This window comes from Scyliorhinus torazame, chromosome 3 (genome assembly GCF_047496885.1).
Source record: "Scyliorhinus torazame isolate Kashiwa2021f chromosome 3, sScyTor2.1, whole genome shotgun sequence".
Taxonomy (NCBI): domain Eukaryota; kingdom Metazoa; phylum Chordata; class Chondrichthyes; order Carcharhiniformes; family Scyliorhinidae; genus Scyliorhinus; species Scyliorhinus torazame.
The window spans coordinates 314,837,231-314,861,204 of NC_092709.1; the positions used below are offsets into that span (position 1 = coordinate 314,837,231).

Genomic DNA, 23,974 nt, shown 5'->3' on the forward strand with positions numbered 1-23,974 from the left:
GCATTTCTCCCCCCCCCCCCCCCCCCCGAGGCATTTCTCCCCCCCCCCCCGAGGCATTTCTCCCCCCCCCCCAGGCATTTCTCCCCCCCCCCCCAGGCATTTCTCCCCCCCCCCCGAGGCATTTCTCCCCCACCCCCGAGGCATTTCTCCCCCCCCCGAGGCATTTCTCCCCCCCCCCGAGGCATTTCTCCCCCCCCCCCCCCCGAGGCATTTCTCCCCCCCCCCCCCCCGAGGCATTTCTCCCCCCCCCCCCCGAGGCATTTCTCCCCCCCCCCCCCCGAGGCATTTCTCCCCCCCCCCCCCCGAGGCATTTCTCCCCCCCCCCCCCGAGGCATTTCTCCCCCCCCCCCCCCGAGGCATTTCTCCACCCCCCCCCCGAGGCATTTCTCCCCCCCCCCCCGAGGCATTTCTCCCCCCCCCCCCCCCCGAGGCATTTCTCCCCCCCCCCCCCGAGGCATTTCTCCCCCCCCCCCCCGAGGCATTTCTCCCCCCCCCCCGAGGCATTTCTCCCCCCCCCCCCCCGAGGCATTTCTCCCCCCCCCCCCGAGGCATTTCTCCCCCCCCCCCCCCCCCCCGAGGCATTTCTCCCCCCCCCCCCCCCCGAGGCATTTCTCCCCCCCCCCCCGAGGCATTTCTTCCCCCCCCCCGAGGCATTTCTTCCCCCCCCCCGAGGCATTTCTTTCCCCCCCCCCCCCGAGGCATTTCTTCCCCCCCCCCCGAGGCATTTCTTCCCCCCCCCCCCCGAGGCATTTCTTCCCCCCCCCCCCCGAGGCATTTCTCCCCCCCCCCCCGAGGCATTTCTCCCCCCCCCCCCGAGGCATTTCTCCCCCCCCCCCCCCCCCCAGGCATTTCTCCCCCCCCCCCCCCCCCCCCAGGCATTTCTCCCCCCCCCCCCCCCCCCCCAGGCATTTCTCCCCCCCCCCCCCCCCCAGGCATTTCTCCCCCCCCCAGGCATTTCTCCCCCCCCCCCCAGGCATTTCTCCCCCTCCCCCCAGGCATTTCTCCCCCCCCCCCGAGGCATTTCCCCCCCAGGCATTTCTCCCCCCCCCCCCCCAGGCATTTCTCCCCCCCCCCCCCAGGCATTTCTCCCCCCCCCCAGGCATTTCTTCCCCCCCCCCCCCCAGGCATTTCTCCCCCCCCCCCCCCAGGCATTTCTCCCCCCCCCCCCCAGGCATTTCTCCCCCCCCCCCCCCCGAGGCATTCCCCCCCCCCCCCGAGGCATTTCTCCCCCCCCCCCGAGGCATTTCTCCCCCCCCCCCGAGGCATTTCTCCCCCCCCCCCCCCCTGAGGCATTTCTCCCCCCCCCCCCCCCGAGGCATTTCTCCCCCCCCCCCCGAGGCATTTCTCCCCCCCCCCCCCGAGGCATTTCTCCCCCCCCCCCCCCGAGGCATTTCTCCCCCCCCCCCCCCGAGGCATTTCTCCCCCCCCCCCCCCGAGGCATTTCTCCCCCCCCCCCCGAGGCATTTCTCCCCCCCCCCCCCCCCGAGGCATTTCTCCCCCCCCCCCCCCCGAGGCATTTCTCCCCCCCCCCCGAGGCATTTCTCCCCCCCCCCCCCCCCCCCCGAGGCATTTCTCCCCCCCCCCCCGAGGCATTTCTCCCCCCCCCCCCCGAGGCATTTCTCCCCCCCCCCCCGAGGCATTTCTCCCCCCCCCCCCCCGAGGCATTTCTCCCCCCCCCCCCCCGAGGCATTTCTCCCCCCCCCCCCCCGAGGCATTTCTCCCCCCCCCCCCCCCGAGGCATTTCTCCCCCCCCCCCCCCCCCGAGGCATTTCTCCCCCCCCCCCGAGGCATTTCCCCCCCCCCCCCCCCCCCGAGGCATTTCTCCCCCCCCCCCCCCCCCCCCGAGGCATTTCTCTCCCCCCCCCCCCCCCCCGAGGCATTTCTCCCCCCCCCCCGAGGCATTTCTCCCCCCCCCCCCGAGGCATTTCTCCCCCCCCCCCCCCCAGGCATTTCTCCCCCCCCCCCCCCCGAGGCATTTCTCTCCCCCCCCCCCCCGAGGCATTTCTCCCCCCCCCCCCCCGAGGCATTTCTCCCCCCCCCCCGCCGAGGCATTTCTCCCCCTCCCCGAGGCATTCCCCCCCCCCCCCCCCCCCCCCGAGGCATTTCTTCTCCCCCCCCCCCCCCCCCCCGCGGCATTTCTCCCCCCCCCCCCCCCCCCCGAGGCATTTCCCCCCCCCCCCCCCCCCGAGGCATTTCCCCCCCCCCCCCCCCCCGAGGCATTTCCCCCCCCCCCCCCCGAGGCATTTCTCCCCCCCCCCCCCCCCCGAGGCATTTCTCCCCCCCCCCCGAGGCATTTCTCCCCCCCCCCCCCCCCCCCGAGGCATTTCTCCCCCCCCCCCCCCCCCCGAGGCATTTCTCTCCCCCCCCCCCCCGAGGCATTTCCCCCCCCCCCCCCCGAGGCATTTCTCCCCACCCCCCCAGGCATTTCTTCCCCCCCCCCCCCGAGGCATTCCCCCCCCCCCCCCCCCGGAGGCTTCCCCCCCCCCCCCCTGGCATTTCTCCCCCCCCCCCCCCCCAGGCATTTCTCCTCCCCCCCCCCCCCCGACGCATTTCTTCTCCCCCCCCCCCGACGCATTTCTCTTCTCCCCCCCCCCCCCCCCCCCCGAGGCATTTCTTTCTCTCTCTCTCTCCCCCCCCCCCCCCCCCCGAGGCATTTCTCTTGGCCCCCCCCACCCCAGGCATTTCTCTCCCCCCCCCCCCCCCCAGGCATTTCTCTTTCTCTCCCCCCCCCCCCCCAGGGCATTTCTCCCCCCCCCCCCCAGGGCATTTCTCCCCCCCCCCCCCCCGAGGCATTTCTCTCCCCCCCCCCCCCCAGGCATTTCTCTCCCCCCCCCCCCCCCCCCCAGGCATTTCTCTCCCCCCCCCCCCCAGGCATTTCTCTCCCCCCCCCCCCCCCCCCCCCCTCCCCAGGCATTTCTCTCTACCCCCCCCCCCCCAGGCATTTCTCTCCTCCCCCCCCCCCCCCCCCCAGGCATTTCTCCCCCCCCCCCCCAGGCATCTCCCCCCCCCCCCCCCCAGGCATTTCTCCCCCCCCCCCCCCCCCCCCCCCAGGCATTTCTCTCCTCCTCTCTCCCCCCCCTCAGGCATTTCTCTTTCCCCCTCCCCCCCAGGCATTTCTCCCCCCCCCCCCCGTCCCAAGGCATTTCTCGCTTTCTCCCCCCCCCCCGGCGCTTCTCTTCCCCCCCTCCCCCCCCCCGAGGCATTTCTCTCTCTCCCCCCCCCCCCCCCCAAGGCATTTCTCTCCCCCCACACACACCCCCCCGAGGCATTTCTCCTCCCCCCCCCCCCCCCCCGAGGCATCCCCCCTCTCTTCTCCCCCCCCTCTCCCGAGTCCTCCCCCCCCCCCCCCCCCCCGCGAGGCATTCTCTCTCTTCCCCCCCCCCCCCGAGGGATTCTCTCTCCCTCTCCTCCCAACCACCCCCCCCCCCCCCCCCCAGGCATCCTCTCTTTCTCCCCTCCCCCCCGCAGGCATGGGTTTCCTCCGGGTGCTCTGGTTTCCTCCCAGTCCAAAGATGTGCGCGTAAGGTGGATTGGCCATGCCAAATTGCTCTTAGTGTCCAAAAAGATACAGTGGGGATAGGGTGGAAGTGTTGGCTTGGGTAGGGTGTTCTTTGCCAGGGCCGGTGAGGACTCGATGGGCCGAATGGTCTCCTTCAGCACTGTAAATTCTATGATCTAACCCCGGCGGTGCCCACCAGGCATGGAAGAGCAGCCTAATTTCGGGTTGGGTGGGGGGGCTACAGCGGCTCCCATTTTAGAGATCAAACATTTGCACACTCCAGAAAATGAATGAGAAAAAGTTAAATATCAGCCCAAAGTTAATCAATAAACTTCAGTGCTGACTTTACAGTGAAGGGGGGAGTGGGGGCCCTGGTTGTGCCAGGGAGTCTGCCCCCCCCCCCCGGGCAGTTTTGTTTACCTGATTTCGTCTGTGGTATAAACGCCGAAGGAGATTCTCTCCAGGCATTCTCTCTCTCCCCCTCCCCCCCCCCCCCCCCCCGCCGTGGCATTCTGCCCCTGCCGAGGCATTCTGCCCCTCACCCCTGCCGAGGCACCCCCCTCCCCCGTGGCATCCCTCCCCTCCAGGCATCCCCCCGTCCCCCTGAGGCATCCCCCCCCCTAACAGTTCTGCGATGAGCGTGTCCACTTCTGCATCGATATCCCACACTGAACATCTTGCTGTTACAGCATCTGTGCTATAACGCATGCTATAACAGCGTTTCATTCAATGCTTGCTATCGTTGTCGCTCTTTGACTCCTGTATACCTAATGCCAATTTAAATGTGGCTTTTTCATTCCTTGAAACAATCATTTTGCTTTTTTCTCTGTCAGATTGCTAATTTCCTTTATCTTTTCATTCACTCGTGTTTTTCTTGTGATTGTCAAATTCCTTTCCAAGTACAATTGCAAGTGGCTATTGACGCAAAGTTGATGCTTTCTTCTGATTTATTTTGAATTAACACAACTTTTTGTAACTACCTCTTTTATGCTTTAGAAGGAATGGTGTCCCCAAGCCATATGTGGGAAGATCTATATTCAGTCATGTATTGTTGAGATTTTAGTCTATATGCTTGTAGTTTAGAGTCTCATTAACCCTAAAGGTGAGTCTCTATGAGCCAAACAGAGTAGCCAGTTCATTCACTAGGTATGGCTCTTAAACAACGTCTTGCGTGGAGTGTGACAAAAGTAAATTATCTCTCATCCTTTTTAACTTGATGTGGAAATGCGGTGTTGGATTGGGATGGGCACAGTAAGAAATCTTACAACACCGGGTTAAAGTCCAACAGGTTTATCTGAAATCACAAGCTTTCGGAGCGTAGCTCCTTCATCAGGTGAGTGACCAGATAGGTTACGCAAACACAGCATATATATGATGTGGAGATGCCGGCGTTGGACTGGGGTGAGCACAGTACGAAGTCTGTTAAAGTCCAACAGGTTTGTTCGATGTCACTAGCTTTCGGAGCGCTGCTCCTTCCTCGGGTGAATGAAGAGGTATGTTCCAGAAACATATATATGGACAGATTCAAAGACGCCAGACAATGCTTGGAATGCGAGCATTAGCAGGTGATTAAATCTTTACAGATCCAGAAATGGGGTAACCCCAGGTTAAAGAGGTGTGAATTGCATCAAGCCAGGACAGTTGGTAGGATTTTGCAGGCCAGATGGTGGGGGATGAATGTAATGTGACATGAATCCCAGGTCCCGGTTGAGGCCGCACCCGTGTGCGGAACTTGGCTATAAGTTTCTGCTCGGCGATTCTGCGTTGTCGCGCGTCCTGAAGGCCGCCTTGGAGAACGCTTACCCGGAGATCAGAGGCTGAATGCCCTTGACTGCTGAAGTGTTCTCCGACTGGAAGGGAACATTCTTGCCTGGTGATTGTTGCGCGATGTCCGTTCATTCGTTGTCGCAGCGTCTGCATGGTCTTGCCAATGTACCACGCTTCGGGACATCCTTTCCTGCAACGTATGAGGTAGACAACGTTGTCCGAGTCGCACGAGTACGTACCTAGTGGGTGGTGTTCTCACGTGTAATAGTGGTATCCATGTCGATGATCTGGCACGTCTTGCAGAGATTGCCATGGCAGTGTTGTGTGGTGTCGTGGTCACTGTTCTGAAGACTGGGTAGTTTACTGCAAACAATGGTTCGTTTGAGGTTGCGCGGTTGTTTGAAGGCAAGTAGTGGGGGTGTGGTGATGACCTCGAGCAGGTCCAAATGGTGCGACTGGGGAGAGGGATAATCACAGGTTAAAGAGGTGTGAATTGTCTCAAGCAAGGACAGTTGGTAGGATTTTGCAAGCCCATGCCAGATGGTGGGGGGTTAAATGTAGTGAGCCATGAATCCAAGATCCCGATTGAGGCCATACTCATGAGACAATTCCTACCTCTTTAAACTGATTATTCCTCTCTAGACTTGTAAAGACTTAATTGCCTGCAAAGACTCACATTCAAAGTATCATCTTGCATCATTGGCTTTGTCTATATATGCTGTGTTTGTGTAACCTACCTCTTCATTCAACTGATGAAGGAGCTACGCTCCGAATGCTCGTGATTCCAAATAAACCTGTTAGACTTTAACATGATGTTGCTAGACTTCTTACTGTGCCCTTTTCAACTTGCCTGTGGCTATTGACATTGTTTACCACACCATCCTCCTCTCGTGCTTCTCTCCCAGCTGAGTGGGATTGTACTCACTTGGTTTCATTCTTATCTATGAAACCCTAACCAGAGAATCACTTGCACTGGTTTAGTTTCCTTCTGCACCATTAACCCAAGGATTGATTCTTGGCTCTCTCCTATTTCTCAACTAAATACTGCCCCCTCTGCGATTGCCCTGCGGAAACAGTCTTAGTTTCCACATGTGCAACACCTGGATCTACCTTACCACCACCTCGACTCCGCCACTTGTTGCTAAATTAACAGACTGTGTATCCAACACTCAATACTGCATAAGCAGAAATTTCCTCCCAATTAAATATTGGGAAAACAGAACCCTAACATTGACCCTCTTTAAGGCTAACTTTATTTTCTCAAGACTGAGAAACCCAGCCATGTCACTACCCAAGTCTCTACACTCGGGGGCTTCGAGTCCCTCCACATTACCAAGATTCGTCTCTGGGCTGCCAGGGAGGCAAAGGCCAAGGCGTCAGCCTCTTTCGCCCCCCCGGCTCTTCCAACACTCCAAAGATCGCTACCTCCGGACTCGACACCATCCATGTTTTTAGATCCGTGGATATTGCCTTAGCAAACCCTCTAAGCTTCGGGCATGTCCAGAACATGTGGACATGATTTACTGGGCTTCCCGCGCACCTCGCACACCTATCTTCTACCCCGAAAAACTTGCTCATCCTAGCCGCTGTCATGTGTGTCCGGTGGACTACCTTGAATTGTATCAGGCTAAGCCTGGCACATGATGAGGGGGTATTGACCTTGCCGAGGGCATCCGCCCATAGACCCGCCTCTTATCTCTCCTCCTAGCTCATCCTCCCACTTGCCCTTGAGCTTCGCCACCGGAGTTGTGTCTTAACTGTTAAACCGAGTCCTGTTCACCTGCACTCACTGACCTATGTTGGCTCCCGGCTTTGATTTTAAAATTCTTGCCCTTGTTTGCTGATCCCTCCATGGCCTTGGCACGTGTCTGTAATTTTCTCCGATCCCACAGCCCTCCACGATATCGGTGTTGTCATAATGGCAACTTGAACATTTCTGATTTGACCCACTAGGCCACTGGAGGCTGTGCCTTCAGCTGTCTGGATCCTAAACACTGAAATTCCCGACGAACACCTCTCTAACTCTACCTCAATTTCCTTCTTTACGATATTTAAAGTCCGCCTCTTCGACTAAGCTTTCTGACCATAATATTTCCTTCTGTGGCACGATGTCATATTTTGTTTTATCATGCCCTTGTGAAGTGACTTGGGGATATTTTGTTGGATTAAAGGTGCTTTATAAATATAAAGTTGTCATAAACCCCTGCGTTTCTACCTAGGCAGTGACCCAAAGCGTTAGACAAGAAGCGGGTGGTTTGATAGTAGCACTCTATAATTCTGAATTTGATTACTTTTGTTTGACAGGAATTATTCCACAAGCCATTTCCTCTGTCAGTCGGCTGCACCCAAACAGACAGGTAACTTATTTTTGTCATTCCTGTTGACATCAGCCCTGGTTTTATTTGGGCAATCAGAGCAATTTCTGGTCTTGTCCTCTGCTGCCAACCTTGCTGGAAGGTTCACTGTTGTGTTTCTGCTTTTTAAGATTCTGCAGAAGAAATAGTAATTCCAAGGAAGAAAACTTGGTACGTATTTTTATTTTCTAATGTTATTTTCTATTCTGCTCAGTAGAAGTAATCTACATGAGGCATGTTATAATCAGAGTATAGGACGGTGATGACAACTTCCACCAACAAAGTATATCACCAATGATGTTTCAGAAAGCGTCTCTTCAGTGCTGCTACATCAGCCAGATATATATTTTCTTAATTTGATCCTGGAAGGTGAACATCCGTGATGTAGCCAGTATTTATTGTCCATCCCGCGTTATCCTTGAGTGGTTGGTGATGAGCTTTTGCAGTCCATGTGGTTTAGGTACACTCAATGCAGCTAGAGACGGACTTTGAACAAGCGACAGTGAAGGAACAGCGGAAAAATTTCCAAGCTAGGATGGTGTGTGACTGGAAGCATAACTTGAATGTGTTCCCACACTTACTCTTGTACTTCTCGGTATTGGAGGTCACAGGTTTGGAAGATGCTAATTGAATGGTACAGACTGCTGCAGCTGTGCACTGGTTACTCTGCAGACTTCCCACCTTCTGACCTGCTTTTATGGCTGGCCCAGTTCAGTTTCTGGTCAATGGAAACCTCCGAAAGCTAGTGACATCGAAACAAACCTGTTGGACTTTAACCTGGTGATGTAAGACTTCGTACAGCATATATAGACAAAGCCAATGATGCAAGATGATACTTTGGATGCAACTCTTTGTAGGTAATGAAGTCTTTACAGGTCCAAATGGTGCGAGAGGGATAATCACAGGTTAAAGAGGTGTGAATTGTCTCAAGCAAGGACAGTTGAGAAAGGACGTACTGGCACTGGAGGGTGTGCAGAGGAGATTCACTAGGTTAATCCCAGAGCTGAAGGGGTTGGATTACGAGGAGAGGTTGAGTAGACTGGGGCTGTACTCGTTGGAATTTAGAAGGATGAGGGGGGATCTGATAGAAACATATAAGATTATGAAGGCAATAGATAGGATAGATGCGGGCAGGTTGTTTCCACTGGCGGGTGAAAGCAGAACTAGGGGGCATAGCCTCAAGATAAGGGGAAGTAGATTTAGGACTGAGTTTAGGAGGAACTTCTTCACCCAAAGGGTTGTGAATCTATGGAATTCCTTGCCCAGTGAAGCAGTAGAGGCTCCTTCATTAAATGTTTTTAAGATAAAGATAGATAGTTTTTTGAAGAATAAGGGGATTAAGGGTTATGGTGTTCGGGCCGGAAAGTGGAGCTGAGTCCACAAAAGATCAGCCATGATCTCATTGAATGGTGGAGCAGGCTCGAGGGGCCAGATGGCCTACTCCTGCTCCTAGTTCTTATGTTCCCCAGAATGTTGATGGTGGGAGATTCAACAATGGTTGGTCCATTGAATTTCATATTGTTTGTTTGGCAAATTGCATTTTAAACTATGTAGTTTTGGGGTGAAGTACAAGTTTTCCCCCGATGATACACTGACCCAATGAACTAAGAATCATCTAGCAATGAATGTATTATTCTACAATAACACCTTGTTTCAAAGTGGTTAGATCATTACTTCATTAACTATATTCCAATGAGAATCCAGACTCTCAAAAGAAACAGTAATACAGCAGCACTGTAACATTCAGTATATAATTGTTAAAGTTTGCATATTATACAATTGAGTGTCACAACCCACAGTTTGGAAATAGCTGCATTAGAGTGTGAAATTTCCTACCCTCTGGGGAGGTGAGGTTAATAACATAAACATGGCTAAAGGGGAGGCAGTGCGTGAGGGAGAAATACATAAAAGTTATGTTGGTAAAAGGTGAGATTAAGTAAGGTGGAAGGGGTTTGTGTGCAGCATAGACGATTTGGGCTAAGTTAGCTGTGTTGCTAGCCTGTGATTTCTATGCCAGAATCTTTAAATATTGAATTGAATTCATCTGGAGCTGTCAATATTTGCTTTTTGTTTTCAAGGGACAAATTAGCAGTCCTTCAAGCTCTTGCTGCCACAGTGAACAGAGTGAGTGTTTAACTTTAGTAAATAACGTATCCGGGGAGGGGGGGGAGGAAATTTATTCTGTATAGGCTGCTGATGTTCAATACGTGTTGGCTTTGTTTGACAGGACCACACAGCTGTACATTACCAATTCCAGGATGACCCTTACCTCATTCCCAGGACATCACCCGAATTTGTGAGTGCTCGGACATGTGGCCTTTGTGCCTGCTCATTTATCATGGATAGGGTGCTTAGAATTGAGAATTGGATGTGGGTTGTAGTGGCAGTCACGTGCAGGGTAACAGTCTTGTTAAAGAACTCTGGGCCAATTTGATGATTAACTCTTGTTCTAGCTAGGTCCCTTTCGTTTTATTTTTTGCACTTGTTGCCTACAGTTCTGTGACCAACAATCTGATCTTTGTTCCACTTGCATGAAAGTCACTGCCCTTGTTACAATGATGTCTTTGATTTATGCTCTCAAAGTCATTTAATAGCCAATAGTAAGCATTATTGTTGAGCAACAGATAAATGAACTGAAGAGCTGAACAGATTAGTAAAGCATTAAACAGAAAAACGGAACCTGTAAGAAACCCATTTTGTACAGTTCATACTGAGTGACTATTGAAGACATGTCCATTTCCCAACACTTTTTAAATAGTTGACCTTCCAGCCTTAATTTTGACCCATCTGATGGAAGTGTAACCCATTGCAGCAACACATTCCATAACGTGATTTAGGCTTCTTGGGAAGCTGTGCAATATGTTGATGTTTTGCACCTTAAGCCTGCTGTGCAATTCAATAAGGTCATGGCTGATCTGAATGTGGTCTCAACCCTCCTTTCTTGCCTTCCCCCAGTAACCCTTGACTTCCATAAGTCTTGTCCAACGATAATAATAATCTGTATTGTCACTTACATTAACACTGCAATGAAGTTACTGTGAAAATCCCCTAGTCGCTACATTCCGGCACCTGTTCTGGTACACAGGGAGAATTCAGAATGTCCAAATTACCGAACAGCATGCCTTTCTGGACTTGTGGGAGGAAACCAGAACACCGGGGGAAACCCACGCAGACACGGGGAGAAGTGCAGACTTCGCACAGGCAGTGACCCAAGCCGGAATCAAACCTGGGACCCTGTAACTGCGAAGCAACAGTGTTACAGTGCCTCCCACTCGGCCTTGAATATAATTAGTGTCTCCGCTTCAACTACTGTCTGAGGGAGAGAATTAAGACTTAACGAGAGGAAAAAATTCCACCACACCTCGTCTTAATGGAGACCTCTTATTCTGAAACTGTACCCCCTAATTCTGGATCACTCCACAAGAAGAAACATTTTCTCAGTGTTCCTCTGTCAAGCCCCCTCAGAATCTTCTATGTTTCAGTAAGTTCATATCTCATTCTTCTTAGCTTCAATGAGTCCACGGTCTTTCCTCCATAAGACAACCAACCCCCGTCGTACCAAGAACCAGGCTCGTGAACCTTCTCTGAACTCCTTCCAATGCAAATATATCCCACCTTCAGTGAGGAGACACTGCTCCAGGTGTGGTCCCGCCAATCCCCAGTACAGTTGTCACAAGACTTCCCGACTTGTACACTTGTCCCCTAATGATACAAGTCAATATTCCATTTTCCTTCTGAATTACTTGCTTGATTGCTTGCTAACGTTTTGTGATTCATATGTAAGGAAAGCCGCTGTACTGTAGCATCCAATGTTCTCTGCATTTAAATCTGCTTTTCTATTCTTCCGACTAAGGTTGATATTTTCCCATCTGCCAGATTTTAGCCCATTTGCTTAACCTATCTATATCACTTGGCAGACTCTTTGTATCCTCCACGCAACTTGAAAATGAAAATGAAATGAAAATCGCTTATTGTCACAAGTAGGCTTCGATAAAGTTACTGTGAAAAGCCCCTAGTCGCAACATTCCGGCGCCTGTTTGGGGAGGCTGGTACGGGAATTGAACCGTGCTGCTGGCCTGCTTGGTCTGCTTTAAAAGCCAGCGATTTAGCCCAGTGTGCTAAACCAGCCCCTCCACCTTCCTTCCTATCACCAGTCAATTTGGCTATAGTACATTTTGGCCCATTGTTCAATGGTGGCAGCTTTCCAATCCATAAGATGATGGTTTGCACTGTGGTGGTCAACGCATGGCCTGGTGTGGCTCAGGATTCCCACACTACACCCAGCTACATCAATCAGTCTCTGCCGTGATGGCTGCAGAGGTAGACAATGGACCGAGAAGGTGCATAATTTGCTGGCCTCTGCTCTTTCTTCTCGGCCTGCTGAGCTTTTGGTCTCTGCTCACCTCTTCTAATGTCCTTTCAAACAGTCAGCCTCCAGATGTTGCCACTGTTTCCCAGTTGTCAGTGTCCATCATCTCACTTGTAGGTGTCCTTGTAGCAGGAGGTGATTACCCAATCCAGGAAGTGGGGGGTCGAACCTTAGTGTGGGACCCAGCTTTTGTGTATAACCACGAAGAGGAGCAGCTCAGGACTTGCTGATGAGAGGCTGCGTATTGATGGGGAGAGATTTAGACCTTTGGGCCTCCCTTTCGCATTGCTGCCCTCCATCGGCGTAAGCTGCTTATAAACTGGCACGCACAAGTGGAAAGCACATTAACTGTTCACCCACCCACCAGACACATCACACTGACCTGTTGCAGACACAAGACACTAATAAAGATTGTGAATGGTGGAAGCCACAGACTGATGTAGGAACACCGCAGTAATTTGCCTACCTGAAAAGTATAATTTACCTTGACTCTTGTTTCCTAACAGTTGGCCATGTCTCTATCCATGCTAAAATATTACCACAACACCATCAGCACTTATCTTGTGCAGTGACCTTTTCTGTGGCACCTTATCGCCGGCTGGAGTGCTGATGAAAAAGGAGATTCAAGGATTTAAGTGAAAATACATTGAAAAGTTAGGATTTTCATACTTCGCCCCAGTGCTTTTACAAGTTCTGGTGATGGGTCTTTTGGGTCGGGCCCGATAGGAAATGATTTTAATTCTAGTTGCTTTTCAAAGATGTCTTTGGGATGATCATGGCTGCTATGCGTAACACTGTGTAGACCTGAATTGTCTTTTTTTTTTCTTCCAGCGTCTCTACGCATTGTCACGGGGGTCCGGGTGTAATGCTGCAAAGTATATTGTCAACACCTATCCTCACCTTTTCCAGAAGGACTTTGCTGAACCTTCGATACCCGTAAGTTTTATCCTTGCTTTGTAAAAACAATCCTAGGACTGTACTGTAACTGATAAACTCTCCATTGTAAAATCTTGACTTCATTTGCTTCAGCCTTACTTTCTGGGACTCCCACACTGAACTCTACTTTTCTTTCCAAATAAAAGCCTTAAAATTAATTCCCACTCTGTTTTCATCGCCACTCTCGCTCCCCTCACTCGCTATCCTCACTGTATAGGCCACCCTCCCATCCATGAATAATCTTCGTATGTTAAAGGCTCTTTAGAAGTGCAAGTCTTGGTTGAAGCAAGTTGGTGAAACCTTTTTCTTCTGCAGTGTTTATTGCCGGAGCAACTGGAACCCCTGATCAATGAAATCAGTGTGGATGCCCTGAAAGAACGCATTCGGCTCAGGAAAGTGAGAGCCTCTGTTGATTTGTATGATCAGCTTATGCAAGCAGGTAGGCCTCGATTTCCATCATGTGTAACCTATTGCCAAGCGCTGCATGAGCTATGTGGGTGTGATTACCTGCACTGAAGGAAAGGATAGTCTTGGGTGTGTGCTTTTGGGATCTGTGGTAATGTGATTTTTCTGGGATTTGGTGCCTCTGGAGCTTCTGAAGTTCTGGCCTCCACTTGAAGTGAATGTATGAGGCCCATGACACAAGTGGAACCTCCACATCCCTTCAGGCTGTTTTCACTGTATTTTGTGATTTTTTTTTTTTTTTTTTTTTTAATTAATTGACCAATTCTACAAATATTGATCGAGCAGAATCTTTTTGAAGTGTTCTCAATCCCAATCAGTCTCCTGAGAATCAGTATAATTATAATATTCCACACCGCGAAGGCTTTCTCTCCCATTCCCCGTTGAACTTTTTTTGTTGTTGAATGTTACAATTCAGACATTTTCACCTGAACAGCCAGCGGGAAATTGTTTTTGAACATGAAATCTGAATATCAGCTGTGGGTGAGGTTTCTATTCTGAATGCTGACCTAACACAGCTGCTTGACAATGTCACCAATTTCAGTGTTTTGAAGATTAAAGAAAAGCTGAGACTGTCAGAAATCAAGGGTTTGCATTTTTTTGCTTTGTCTTAACAGGAACTCCTGTGCCTCTTGAAATCGGCAATACCTTGCTGGATCTCCTGTGTGTTTATGGCGATAAAGAGCCACCTAGAGAAGATCAGCTTGAACCAAGAGAAGCTGAAGATGAGGTGGGAGGAATGCCAAATTATGACTGCAACAAAAAAGGATGTAGCTGGATTCATAGAAACAAAACTGCTCACCATTATTGCATTGGTGACTGTCCCTTTAACTGTCTGGGACGCAGCTTCAGAATTCCTTCCCTAAACCCCTCTTTTAAATGCTCCTTAAAGATGGCCTCCTTGACTAAACCAATTGGTCGCTTGTTCTACTGTCACCTCCTTTGCAATTTGTTGACTGATGCAGAAAGCATTGAGGGATGTTTTACTATAGTAAAGGCGCTAATTTAGATTCAGTTGTTGGTGCTTTCTTCACAAACACTTTGCGCAGTATAAACTTGGCAACATCCCCTTATTCCTATAACATTAAAAATGTTAACGTTCTGCAACAGTTCATATTCAACATTTACCAAACACACAATACAGTTCAAGATCTTTCTATGCAACATGTGATCAGTGTTTAAAAAGCTTTTTTTGCTTTCTTTGATCAAGTATTTGTGGACTAATTTCATGGGTATCCTCTTTAGGGTGAGGTGACTGCAGACTTTCAGAAAAAGCAGAGAGGCCGTCCTCGCAAAGCGTCAGATTTGCTGAGCGTCACCTGGAGGTAAAGGGGCTAGTGTTTCTGTAAACTGTTTGACTTTCCACTTGAGCATTATCTTGACGGGGGTCGCTGAATTTTGGCGAGTTTAATTTTGGTCTGCGGACAACGGGTAAGATTGCCGTGAGACCTGGTTTTCATAGCTGTTAAAACTTTAAACTCTGGGGCAGCTGAAATGCACAATTCCCGGGGAGTTCTGTTTGGCTTTGGGATTTCTGAAATTTCTTTTCCCAGCGAGCCTCGAGCCAGTTCAGTTGCTGGTACAAGATTTCAACCAGTAGCAGCTGGTACCAATGGCTCACGTGGTAATGGTGTGGCGTTCAGCTTCGCAAACCAAATTCAAATCCCCAGTCACGATTGAATTCGCTGAGATAAAAGCTGGAAAGAGTCGAGTCTCTCTGGCAGCAAGTGTCCTCGCCTTGACTGAAAAGATAGACTTGAGTTTTTTGCCAAGTCTTTGTGAATTCCATTTTTTTCTTTTTGTTTCTATTTCATTTCTTTCTTTAATCAGTTTTTAACTTGGTGTATTTCTCTTTTGTCATTCAGCTATATTTTGTGTGGGGCTTGACACTGGCTTGTTCTGCAGGGGAATAAACAAATTACGCTGGGGAGTGGGGAGGGATTGTCAGTGGGTTTTTTAAAACTCTGCACTTAAGTGATCATTGACAACTGGCCCACTGTGCAATCTGTCTTCCAGTGTGAACATTAAAGTCAAAAATAGTTCTGGGAAGACACCTGAGACCAAGTTATGGCCAACAAAAAGTGTTGTCAACCACATACCCTGTTACTGAGGTTGTGTGTTGACCAGGCCAGGCGTGATGCTGGCAGTTTTCTTTCCCCGGAGGGTGTTAATAAATCGATTTTTAACTTTCAGACCCATGTTTAAAAACCTATTGACGATTGATAACTGAGCTTTGCAAGAGCCACCTGGGTGACGTCCCGGAAGGCAGTTGGAGTAATATCTTGGCACTGGGTATAATGGACAAGAGAGGGCCCATTTTGTCCTGTTCACCTGGATCTGATACGAGTTTGTCCCTTCAGGGCAGTGGGAGGGGAGAATAAAGTGGTGCAGGGGGTGACGTCCCGGAAGGCAGTTGGAGTAATATCTTGGCACTGGGTATAATGGACAAGAGGGGGCCCATTTTGTCCTGTTCACCTGGATCTGATACGAGTTTGTCCCTTCAGGGCAGTGGGAGGGGAGAATAAAGTGGTGCAGGGGGTGCAGTTTGCGAGGACATAATAAAAGATTTACCTGCTTTGGCTGTGGGCCGCTTGGCATCGCCGCGACGATCACCATTGCAGCGGAGTGGCAACAGGTAACCACGCCGAAAACAGCAGCCCACAATAACCTCTGTAACCACTCGTGCCTCTCTCTGATTGGTTTCTTCAGCCATCAGCAAAATGTGCAATTGTTTTGATTTGCTGCACCGTCCATCATCTTATGTGGATGGAATAACGCCAACACTGAAGGAAACCGGCTATTTCTGATAAGTAAAATGATCAGTGATTTAGCCATTTTGATGTAAATGTCAAACCACATGTCAAAATTCATTTTTAAAATGAGTTCCATCATAAGACTGCAAACTCGACCTCAGATTACAAAGTGTATAGCTTGCAGTAATAAAAGCATGGATTTGAAACATCTGCAGTCTAACTAGAAGCAAATGAAACAATTCAATGAAGGTCACCATAAGTTAACATGAATCTGCCATTGTTCAGTACGTGAATAGTATAGCTGAGCTGGCTGAGTTTTATTGACACTCTGGGTGTTTAACCACCAGTTTTCTATTATGTATGTTATGTAAAGTTCTTTAGGACGCGAGAACTCCACCCGTGATTTGTGACTACAGGAGGTGACTGCCTAGAAGTGTCAGCGATATGAAGAATTTAATCCTTCATTTCATCATGTAGATTAACAAATCAAATCTATTCGCCCGGATATTGTTCTCGGCAGCAAAGGGGACATTTTGTAAATCCTTCGCCTGGTGTTTAAGCACCCTTTTGCAGCCTTTCTTGTGGCTATTTCCACCCAACATCTAGCGCAATGTGGCACCCTCTAGAGGTGCTCTGTGGCATCGCAACACAGCAAGCAGCAGCAAGGCTGTTCTACCAATTCTATTGAAGTATCCTCACTGAGGCACCCAGGAAACACACATTATTTTTAAATCATTGTACAGAAAATGAAATAAATACTGAATGGGATTAAGGAGCAACAAGCAGAGTACAAAAAATGCAAACTTTTAAGAAATATCTGTAGCATTAATTATCTTGAAATGCAATGCACTAATTATTAGTTATTACACCATTTAAAAACTGAACTCCTAAAAATCCAGCTTTTTCTGTGCTAAATTAACCCACGTTCACACCATGAGTGGAAGAACGGAATTTTTCATTCATGGGTTGTGGGCATTGCTGGCTGGGTATTGCCCAGCCCTGGTAAGAGTCATTGTTTTGGATCTGAACCAGATCAGGTAGGGATTCCCTAAGGGGCATCAGTGAACCAGGTGGGGCATTATGACAATCAGCAATGGTTTCATGGTCAGGATTAATTCCAGATTTTTATTGAATTCAAATTTCACCATCTGCCGTGGTGGGCTTCGAACCTTGATCCTCAACGCTGGGTCTCTCGATTGCGAGTGCAGCAACAATACTACTACGCCACTGCCCTGCCTCCCCTTTTACAGACTGTGACTTTGCGGCTAATTGTGTTTGTGCAGAGCCAGATGTTGCTGTCAATTTACCTATAATAACAGTGAGTCTGATAGCCTCGCTAGTGTAATCCAGGCTATTCATTTTAATCGTGAAGTGTATTCAGTAAACTTGTTTGAAATGCTACCCTATTTTGCTGCTCATCCAGTTAGTGCATTTAAAACCTATAGCAAAACCCTTATCCATTTGAACAGAAACTTTATAGTTTCCCTTCTCTCTAGGGTGGACAATAATGCAGAGAGAATATTTAGCCTGATGCCCGAACGGAATGAGCATTCTTTCTGTACAATGATTCGAGGAATGATGAAGGTACTGCTGATGGTTCAATGTGCTCATTCGCTTTTATGTCGTGCATTTGATTTGAGTGATAACTAACTTCTGTTTTGTAAGGTTAGTATGGAGCTTATACAAAGGCCATGAACATGTACACCGACTTGCTGAACAATCGAATGAAAGGTGAGTGCTGGAAAAGAATGCTTTTGCTGATTGTACATGCTCCCTACTTTTTGAATGCATGATGATGACTGACATACTCTCATTGGCACTTGTGGTCAATGTAATTCTATTGAATGGCTGCATAATTGTTTCGTATTATGAAGCCAGACATACATAAATTTGTTCTTTAGTTTTGTTGCCATGTTTTAACTGGGATGAGAAGCAGAATTAGAGCAATTATTTTGTCTTAAAATTCTGCTTTTATTTAAAATGGATCAATTAGGTAGGCTGCGCTTTGCATTTCTGATTTGTATTTAATATTTAATGTAAGAGTGGAAAATAACAAAAGAGGAAAAATCACAGCTTATATGGGATGATATCGTTTCTGGAATTATGTTTAATTTGCTTTGTCATTATCACACCATAGCCTGTCGCCCTTCTCCTCTGGCACTTTCTCACCTTACTTCAGCTGTCTGTCCCATTTAATATCCTTATGGTGGCATGGTAACACAGTGGTTAGCACTGTTGCTTCACCGCTCCAGGGTCCCGGGTTCGATTCCCGGCTTGGGTCACTGTCTGCACGTTCTCCCCGTATCAGTGTGGGTTTCTTCCGGGTGCTCCGGTTTCCTCCCACGGTCCAAAGGTGTGCAGGTTAGGTGGATTGGCCATGCTGAATTGCCCTGAGTGTCCAAAAAAGGTTTGGTGGGGTTACAGGGTTAGGGGGAGGTGTATTCTTAAAAAGGGTGCACTTTCCAAGGGCTGGTGCAGATTCGATGGGCCAAATGGCCTCCTGCACTGTAAATTCTATGATTCTGAACCACACTTCCTTTAAAAGAAAATGTTCTGCTTCGCTGCATTAATCTCTCCGCCCACTCATCTTCTGTGATTTCAATCTCCATTCGCTGTGCTCTCGCACGATTATCGTCATCCAATTCTCTCCTGGTCTGTTCTTTTGTATAAACTCTCCATACCCTTGGCTTCTATTCCTGTCATGTCGTTGACAGATAAAGCCACCTCTGATCACTTTTTTGTATTGCTTCCACCCATGTCTGATTCCTCCCGAAAAAATTTCCCAATTAGCCCATAACTGCAATTTTAAAATCCCCACTATAGCTTTTTTGCCCTCTCTTCACAACATTTCTGCAGCTACCAATGTGCTCAACCTTCGCCATCTAAATTGTAGCCCCTATTATAACCATTACTTGTTCTCTCACCCTGACCTTTTTCCCTTGCGCAGTCTTTGTCTCCTAAGTCTACAGAAAGACCGGTTGAACAACTGGCTGGAGCATGTTAACCACCATGGATCCTGCTTTTGTCTGCTATTCGAGCATCTCTTAAAATGTGAAGATAACTTCATATCTTCTTACCCCCTTTCTCATCTCCACCACCCTCAACTCCAACATGTGCAAGGGAATCACAGAATTCTTTGCCACCAAGATTGAGTCCGTTCAGATGCCTCTATCATTCCCCTCCCCCTAACCCACTGGCACAAATCTTCTCTGAGGTTTGCACCTCCAGCCCTTTACCCTAGCCTTGTTTCATTCCCTAGTTTCTCTCCTATCTCTTCTCATGCCCACTCTGAGCTAATCTTGCCCGTGTTAGCTGACATTGTTAACAATTCTTTCTCTTTGGGTTCTGGCCTTCATTGCTTCAAATCCACTGCCTGCATTCCTCTCCTCGAACGTCAATCCCTGCTGCCACCCCCAATCTGTTCCTGTCCAACCTCCATCCTTCCTTTCCTTTCTGCGCTTTCAACATGCCATTGCCTCCCGGATCATAGAATCGTTATGGCACAGGAAGAGCCCATTTGACCTGTCATTTCGGTGCTGGCCCTCCAAAGGAGCAATTCAAATCGAGCCACGGGAATGCCTTCCCCCTGTAGCCTAGAACATTTTTCCCTTTCAGATAATGACCAATTCCCTTTTGAATGGCTCGCTTGAACTTGCCCCCACCACACTCTCGGATAGTACGTTCACGACCCTACCTCGCTTTGGTGCATGACAATTATTTTCCTCCTGTCACCATTACTTTGTCCAGTTGCCTATGCCCTCTGGGGTTCTTGTTCCTTCCACCAATGGGAACATTTTCTCCCTATCTACTCTGTCCAGGCCTCTCATGAATATCTCTATTAGATTTCCTGTCGACCTTCTCCCCTCCAAGAACAGTCTCAACTTCTCCAATCTAGCCAAAAGTTCTGCATCCCTGGAACCATTCCCGTGAATCTTTTCTGCACCCTCTCCGATGCTTTCACATCCTTCCTAAAATACGGTGTCCAGAACTGGACATGATACTCCAGGTGAGGGCGAACCCAGTGTTTTATAAATTTAACATAACGTCCTTGCTCTCGTACTCAGTCCTTTTTAATAAAGCTGAGGACACTGTGCGCTTTATTAACCACTCTCAGCCTGTCCTGCTACCTTCTATGACCACTGCACATCTACACTGGGATCCCTCTGCTCCTGCTTCAGAATTGTGCATCTGTCTTCCTCCCAAAATGAGTCATCTCGCACTTCTCTGCATTAAATGTCATCCGACCCTTGTTCGCCAAACTGTCTTGTGTTCTACACTATCCTGCTCAAGTGTTCACAATGCTTCCAAGTATCGTATCATCCACCAAATTTGAAATTGTGCACTGTACACCCTGGTCCAGGTCATTCATGTATATCAGGAAGAGCAAGAGTCCTCCCATCCAATCCCTGGGGAACTTCGCCACAGACCCTCCTCCAGTCTGAAAACATTCATTAACAACTACTCTTGCTTTCAGTCACTCTGCCAACTCCATATCCATGTTGCTGCTGTCCCTTTTATTCCAGGAGCTCTAACTTTGCACAGCTCTGCTGTGCATCACCATAGCAAATGCCTTTTGGAAATCCATGTATAATAATCTTTATTGTCACACGTAGGCTTATATTTATACTGCAATGAAGTGACTGAAAATCCCCCAGTCGCCACATTCCGGCACCTGTTTGGGTACACAGGGAGCATTCCGAATGTCCAATTCACCTAACAGCATGCCTTTTGGGACTTATGGGAGGAAACCGGAGCACCCGGAGGAAACCCACACACACACGGGGAGAAAGTGCAGAATCCACACAGAAAGTGACCGAAGCCGGGAATCGAACCTGGGACCCTGGAGCTGTGAAGCAACAATGCAACCACTGTGCAACTGTACATGTACTGTAATGTACATGACGTCAACAGCATTACCCCCTCCACCCTCTCTGATGTCTCATCAAAACCTCAAGCAAGTTAAACACTATTTGCTGGCTTTCCTTAATTAACCCGTATTTAGTGAAATGATTGTTAATTTTGTTCTGAATTATCATTTCTAAAAGCTTCACCACTACCACGGTTAACTCGTCTATTGCTGGACTCCTGTGGCATCTTTCCTGGAACTCTGCATCTCTCCATTCATGTTCCCCAACCTGTCTGCAGTACTGAAATATGAAATGACCTACTGAAGTCACAAATTTCTGGTCGACCACACCATCCATCTCCACTGTGTCCTTCCTGGGTGGGATTGCACCCCCATGGGTCCTCTCTCCAATACCGACACCCCCCCCACCCACCTGTAACAAGTTTTGTTAATGTTGATTTACTAAGTTAAAGGTGCTATTTGAACATAGGTATTAACGAGATTTCTGTTTTACAGCGGACGTTTATACCTTTAATGCGCTAATATCAGCAGTCCCGGAATTAAAGGAGATGTACAATGAGAGAGTGGATTTAATTCTGGTGAGTGCAAATTGGAATGCGAATCAGTCTTGCGTGGTTAGCTTTAGTCGATATACTTTTTTCTATTAATTTATGTACTTTTATTGCCCATCCCTAGTTGCCCTGGAATTGACTCTTAAATGCCATTTCAGAGGGCAGTTAAGAGTTAACCACATTGAGTCACATGTAGGACGGTCCATTTCCTTCACTGAAGGACATTAGTGAACCAGATAGGTTTTTATAACAATCGACAATGGTTTCGTCGTCATTAGACTTTTAATGCACGGTAGCACAGTGGTTCGCACTGTTGCTTTCCAGTGCCAGGGTCCCATTTGATTCCCGGCTTGGGTCACTGTCTGTGCGGAGTCTACACGTTCTCCCCGTGTGCGTGGGTTTCCTCCGGGTGCTCCGGTTTCCTCCCACAAGTCCCAAAAGACGTGCTGTTAGACGAATTGGACATTCTGAATTCTCCCTCTGTACCTGAACAGTCGCCGGAATGTGGCGACTGGGGGCTTTTCACAGTAACTTCATTGCAGTGTTAATGTAAGCCTATTTGTGACAATAAAGATTATTATTATTATTAATTCCATATTTTTATTGAATTCAAATTTCACCATCTGCTGTGGTAGAATTCAAACCTGGGTCCCCAGTGTATTATCCTGGGTCTCTGGATTAATAGCCAGTGACAATACCACTACGCCACCTTGTCCCCTCTGGATTTCAGTGGCCACTGGTGGAAAGGTGGAATTGCACCATGATTTGGATTTTGTTTATTGTCACGTGTGCTGGGGTAGAGTGAAAAATATTTATCTGCGAGCAGCTCAACAGATCGTTAAGTACTTGAAAAGAAAAGAAAATACGTAGGGCTACACAATGTAACTGCATAAACACCGGCATCGGGTGAAGCATACAGGGGTGTAGTGTTAATGAGGTCAGTCCATAAGAGGGTCGTTTAGGAGTCGGGTAACAGCGGGGAAGAAGCTGTTTTTGAGTCTGTTCGTGCATGTTCTCCGACTTTTGTATCTCTTGCCCAATGGAGGAAGTTGGAAAAGTGAATGAGCCGGGTGGGAGGGTTTTTTGATTATGCTGCCCGCTTTCCCCAGGCAGCGGGAGGTGAAGATGGAGTCAATGTATGGGAGGCAGGTTTGTGTGATGGACTGGGCTGCGTTCACGAAGTTTCTTGCGGTTTTGTGCCGAGCAGTCGCCATACCAGGCTGCGATGCAGCAAGATAGGATGCTTTCTATGGTGCATCTGTAAAAGTTAGTAAGAGTCAGTGTGGACATGCCAAATTTCCTTAGTTTCCTGAGGAAGTATAGGCGCTGTTGTGCTTTCTTGGTGGGTTTACATAGGCAGTTTCCAATATAAATGTTCGAAGAGACCCAATTGACACAATTTGTACTGTTAATGACTTGACTTTCCTACTGTTCAGTAACCAGGAAATGGAGACTTCATAGAAGACCCTAAAAACACCAGTCCCCTCTTTTTCATCCCAAGGGTAATGAAATTTTAGGACCAGTCAGGTGAATTTATCTAGCCCATTTCTCATCCTGACCCAACAAAATAAGATCTTGAGGATTTTAGACTTAATATTGCAGACTGTGTTCTTCAATCCCACTGCTTGGGCACTGTGGACAATCACTTGGACTCAAGGGAGGTGATGGTGTAGTGGTATTGCCTCTGGACTAGTAAACCAGAGACCCAGAGTAATGTTCTGGGGACCCAGGTTCAAATCCCACCACTGCAGATGGTAAAATGTAAAATCAATAAAGATCTGGAATTACAAGTCTAATGATTATGAAGCCGTTGTTGATTGACGTTAAAAACCCACCGGGTTCACTAATGTCGTTTAGTGAAGGAGATCTGACGTCCTGACCTATGGTTGACTCTTAACTGCCCCCTCAAGGGCAATTAAGGATGGACAATAATAAGCGCTGGCACAGCCTGTGACTCCCATGTCCCATGAACAAATAATTTTTGGAAAATGAGTGTATTTGGTGGCAAATCATGCACATTTCTATGCTTGCCACGGATAAGCTTAATTTCTGGTTGTTTTGCATTAAAAGGCAGCTTCCAAACGATAAGTAATCATTTCTCTACCTGTATATATTTATACCTTCAGTTCCTTTTGTAGAATCTTTCGTTCCTGGGTAATAAGCATCACTGGCAGGATCAGAATTTGTTTGAAGCACAAAAGGAGGCTCTTCGACCCTCCATGCCTGTGCCTGCTTCTTAAGTGAGCTGTCCAATTATTCCCACTCCACTACTCATTCCCTATCGCCTGCAGTGATTTCCTTACAGTGTATATCCAATTCCCTTTTGGAAGTCACTGTTGAATCCACTGCCATCACCACGTCATTGGTAGCTGCTCTCGAAATCTTTCAGAGTTGTGATACCGGATTTTAATTATCG

At 48.8% G+C, this 23,974-nt stretch overlaps 1 protein-coding gene across 2 annotated transcripts in view; it reads left to right on the forward strand.

Annotated features, from left to right (window-relative positions):
- ptcd3 (pentatricopeptide repeat domain 3) overlaps positions 1 to 23,974 on the forward strand; it is a 52,803-nt gene that overhangs the window by 1,340 nt on the left and 27,489 nt on the right. Inside the window, exons 2-12 of one of the 2 annotated variants that reach the window (XM_072497570.1) lie at positions 7,571 to 7,623; positions 7,752 to 7,791; positions 9,699 to 9,744; positions 9,848 to 9,916; positions 12,821 to 12,925; positions 13,241 to 13,364; positions 14,005 to 14,117; positions 14,633 to 14,712; positions 17,637 to 17,724; positions 17,811 to 17,871; positions 21,503 to 21,585. In XM_072497570.1, coding sequence (XP_072353671.1) covers positions 7,571 to 7,623; positions 7,752 to 7,791; positions 9,699 to 9,744; positions 9,848 to 9,916; positions 12,821 to 12,925; positions 13,241 to 13,364; positions 14,005 to 14,117; positions 14,633 to 14,712; positions 17,637 to 17,724; positions 17,811 to 17,871; positions 21,503 to 21,585 — 862 coding nt within the window. The remainder of the gene's footprint in view (positions 1 to 7,570; positions 7,624 to 7,751; positions 7,792 to 9,698; positions 9,745 to 9,847; positions 9,917 to 12,820; positions 12,926 to 13,240; positions 13,365 to 14,004; positions 14,118 to 14,632; positions 14,713 to 17,636; positions 17,725 to 17,810; positions 17,872 to 21,502; positions 21,586 to 23,974) is intronic. The other variant, XM_072497571.1, reaches the window with a different exon arrangement.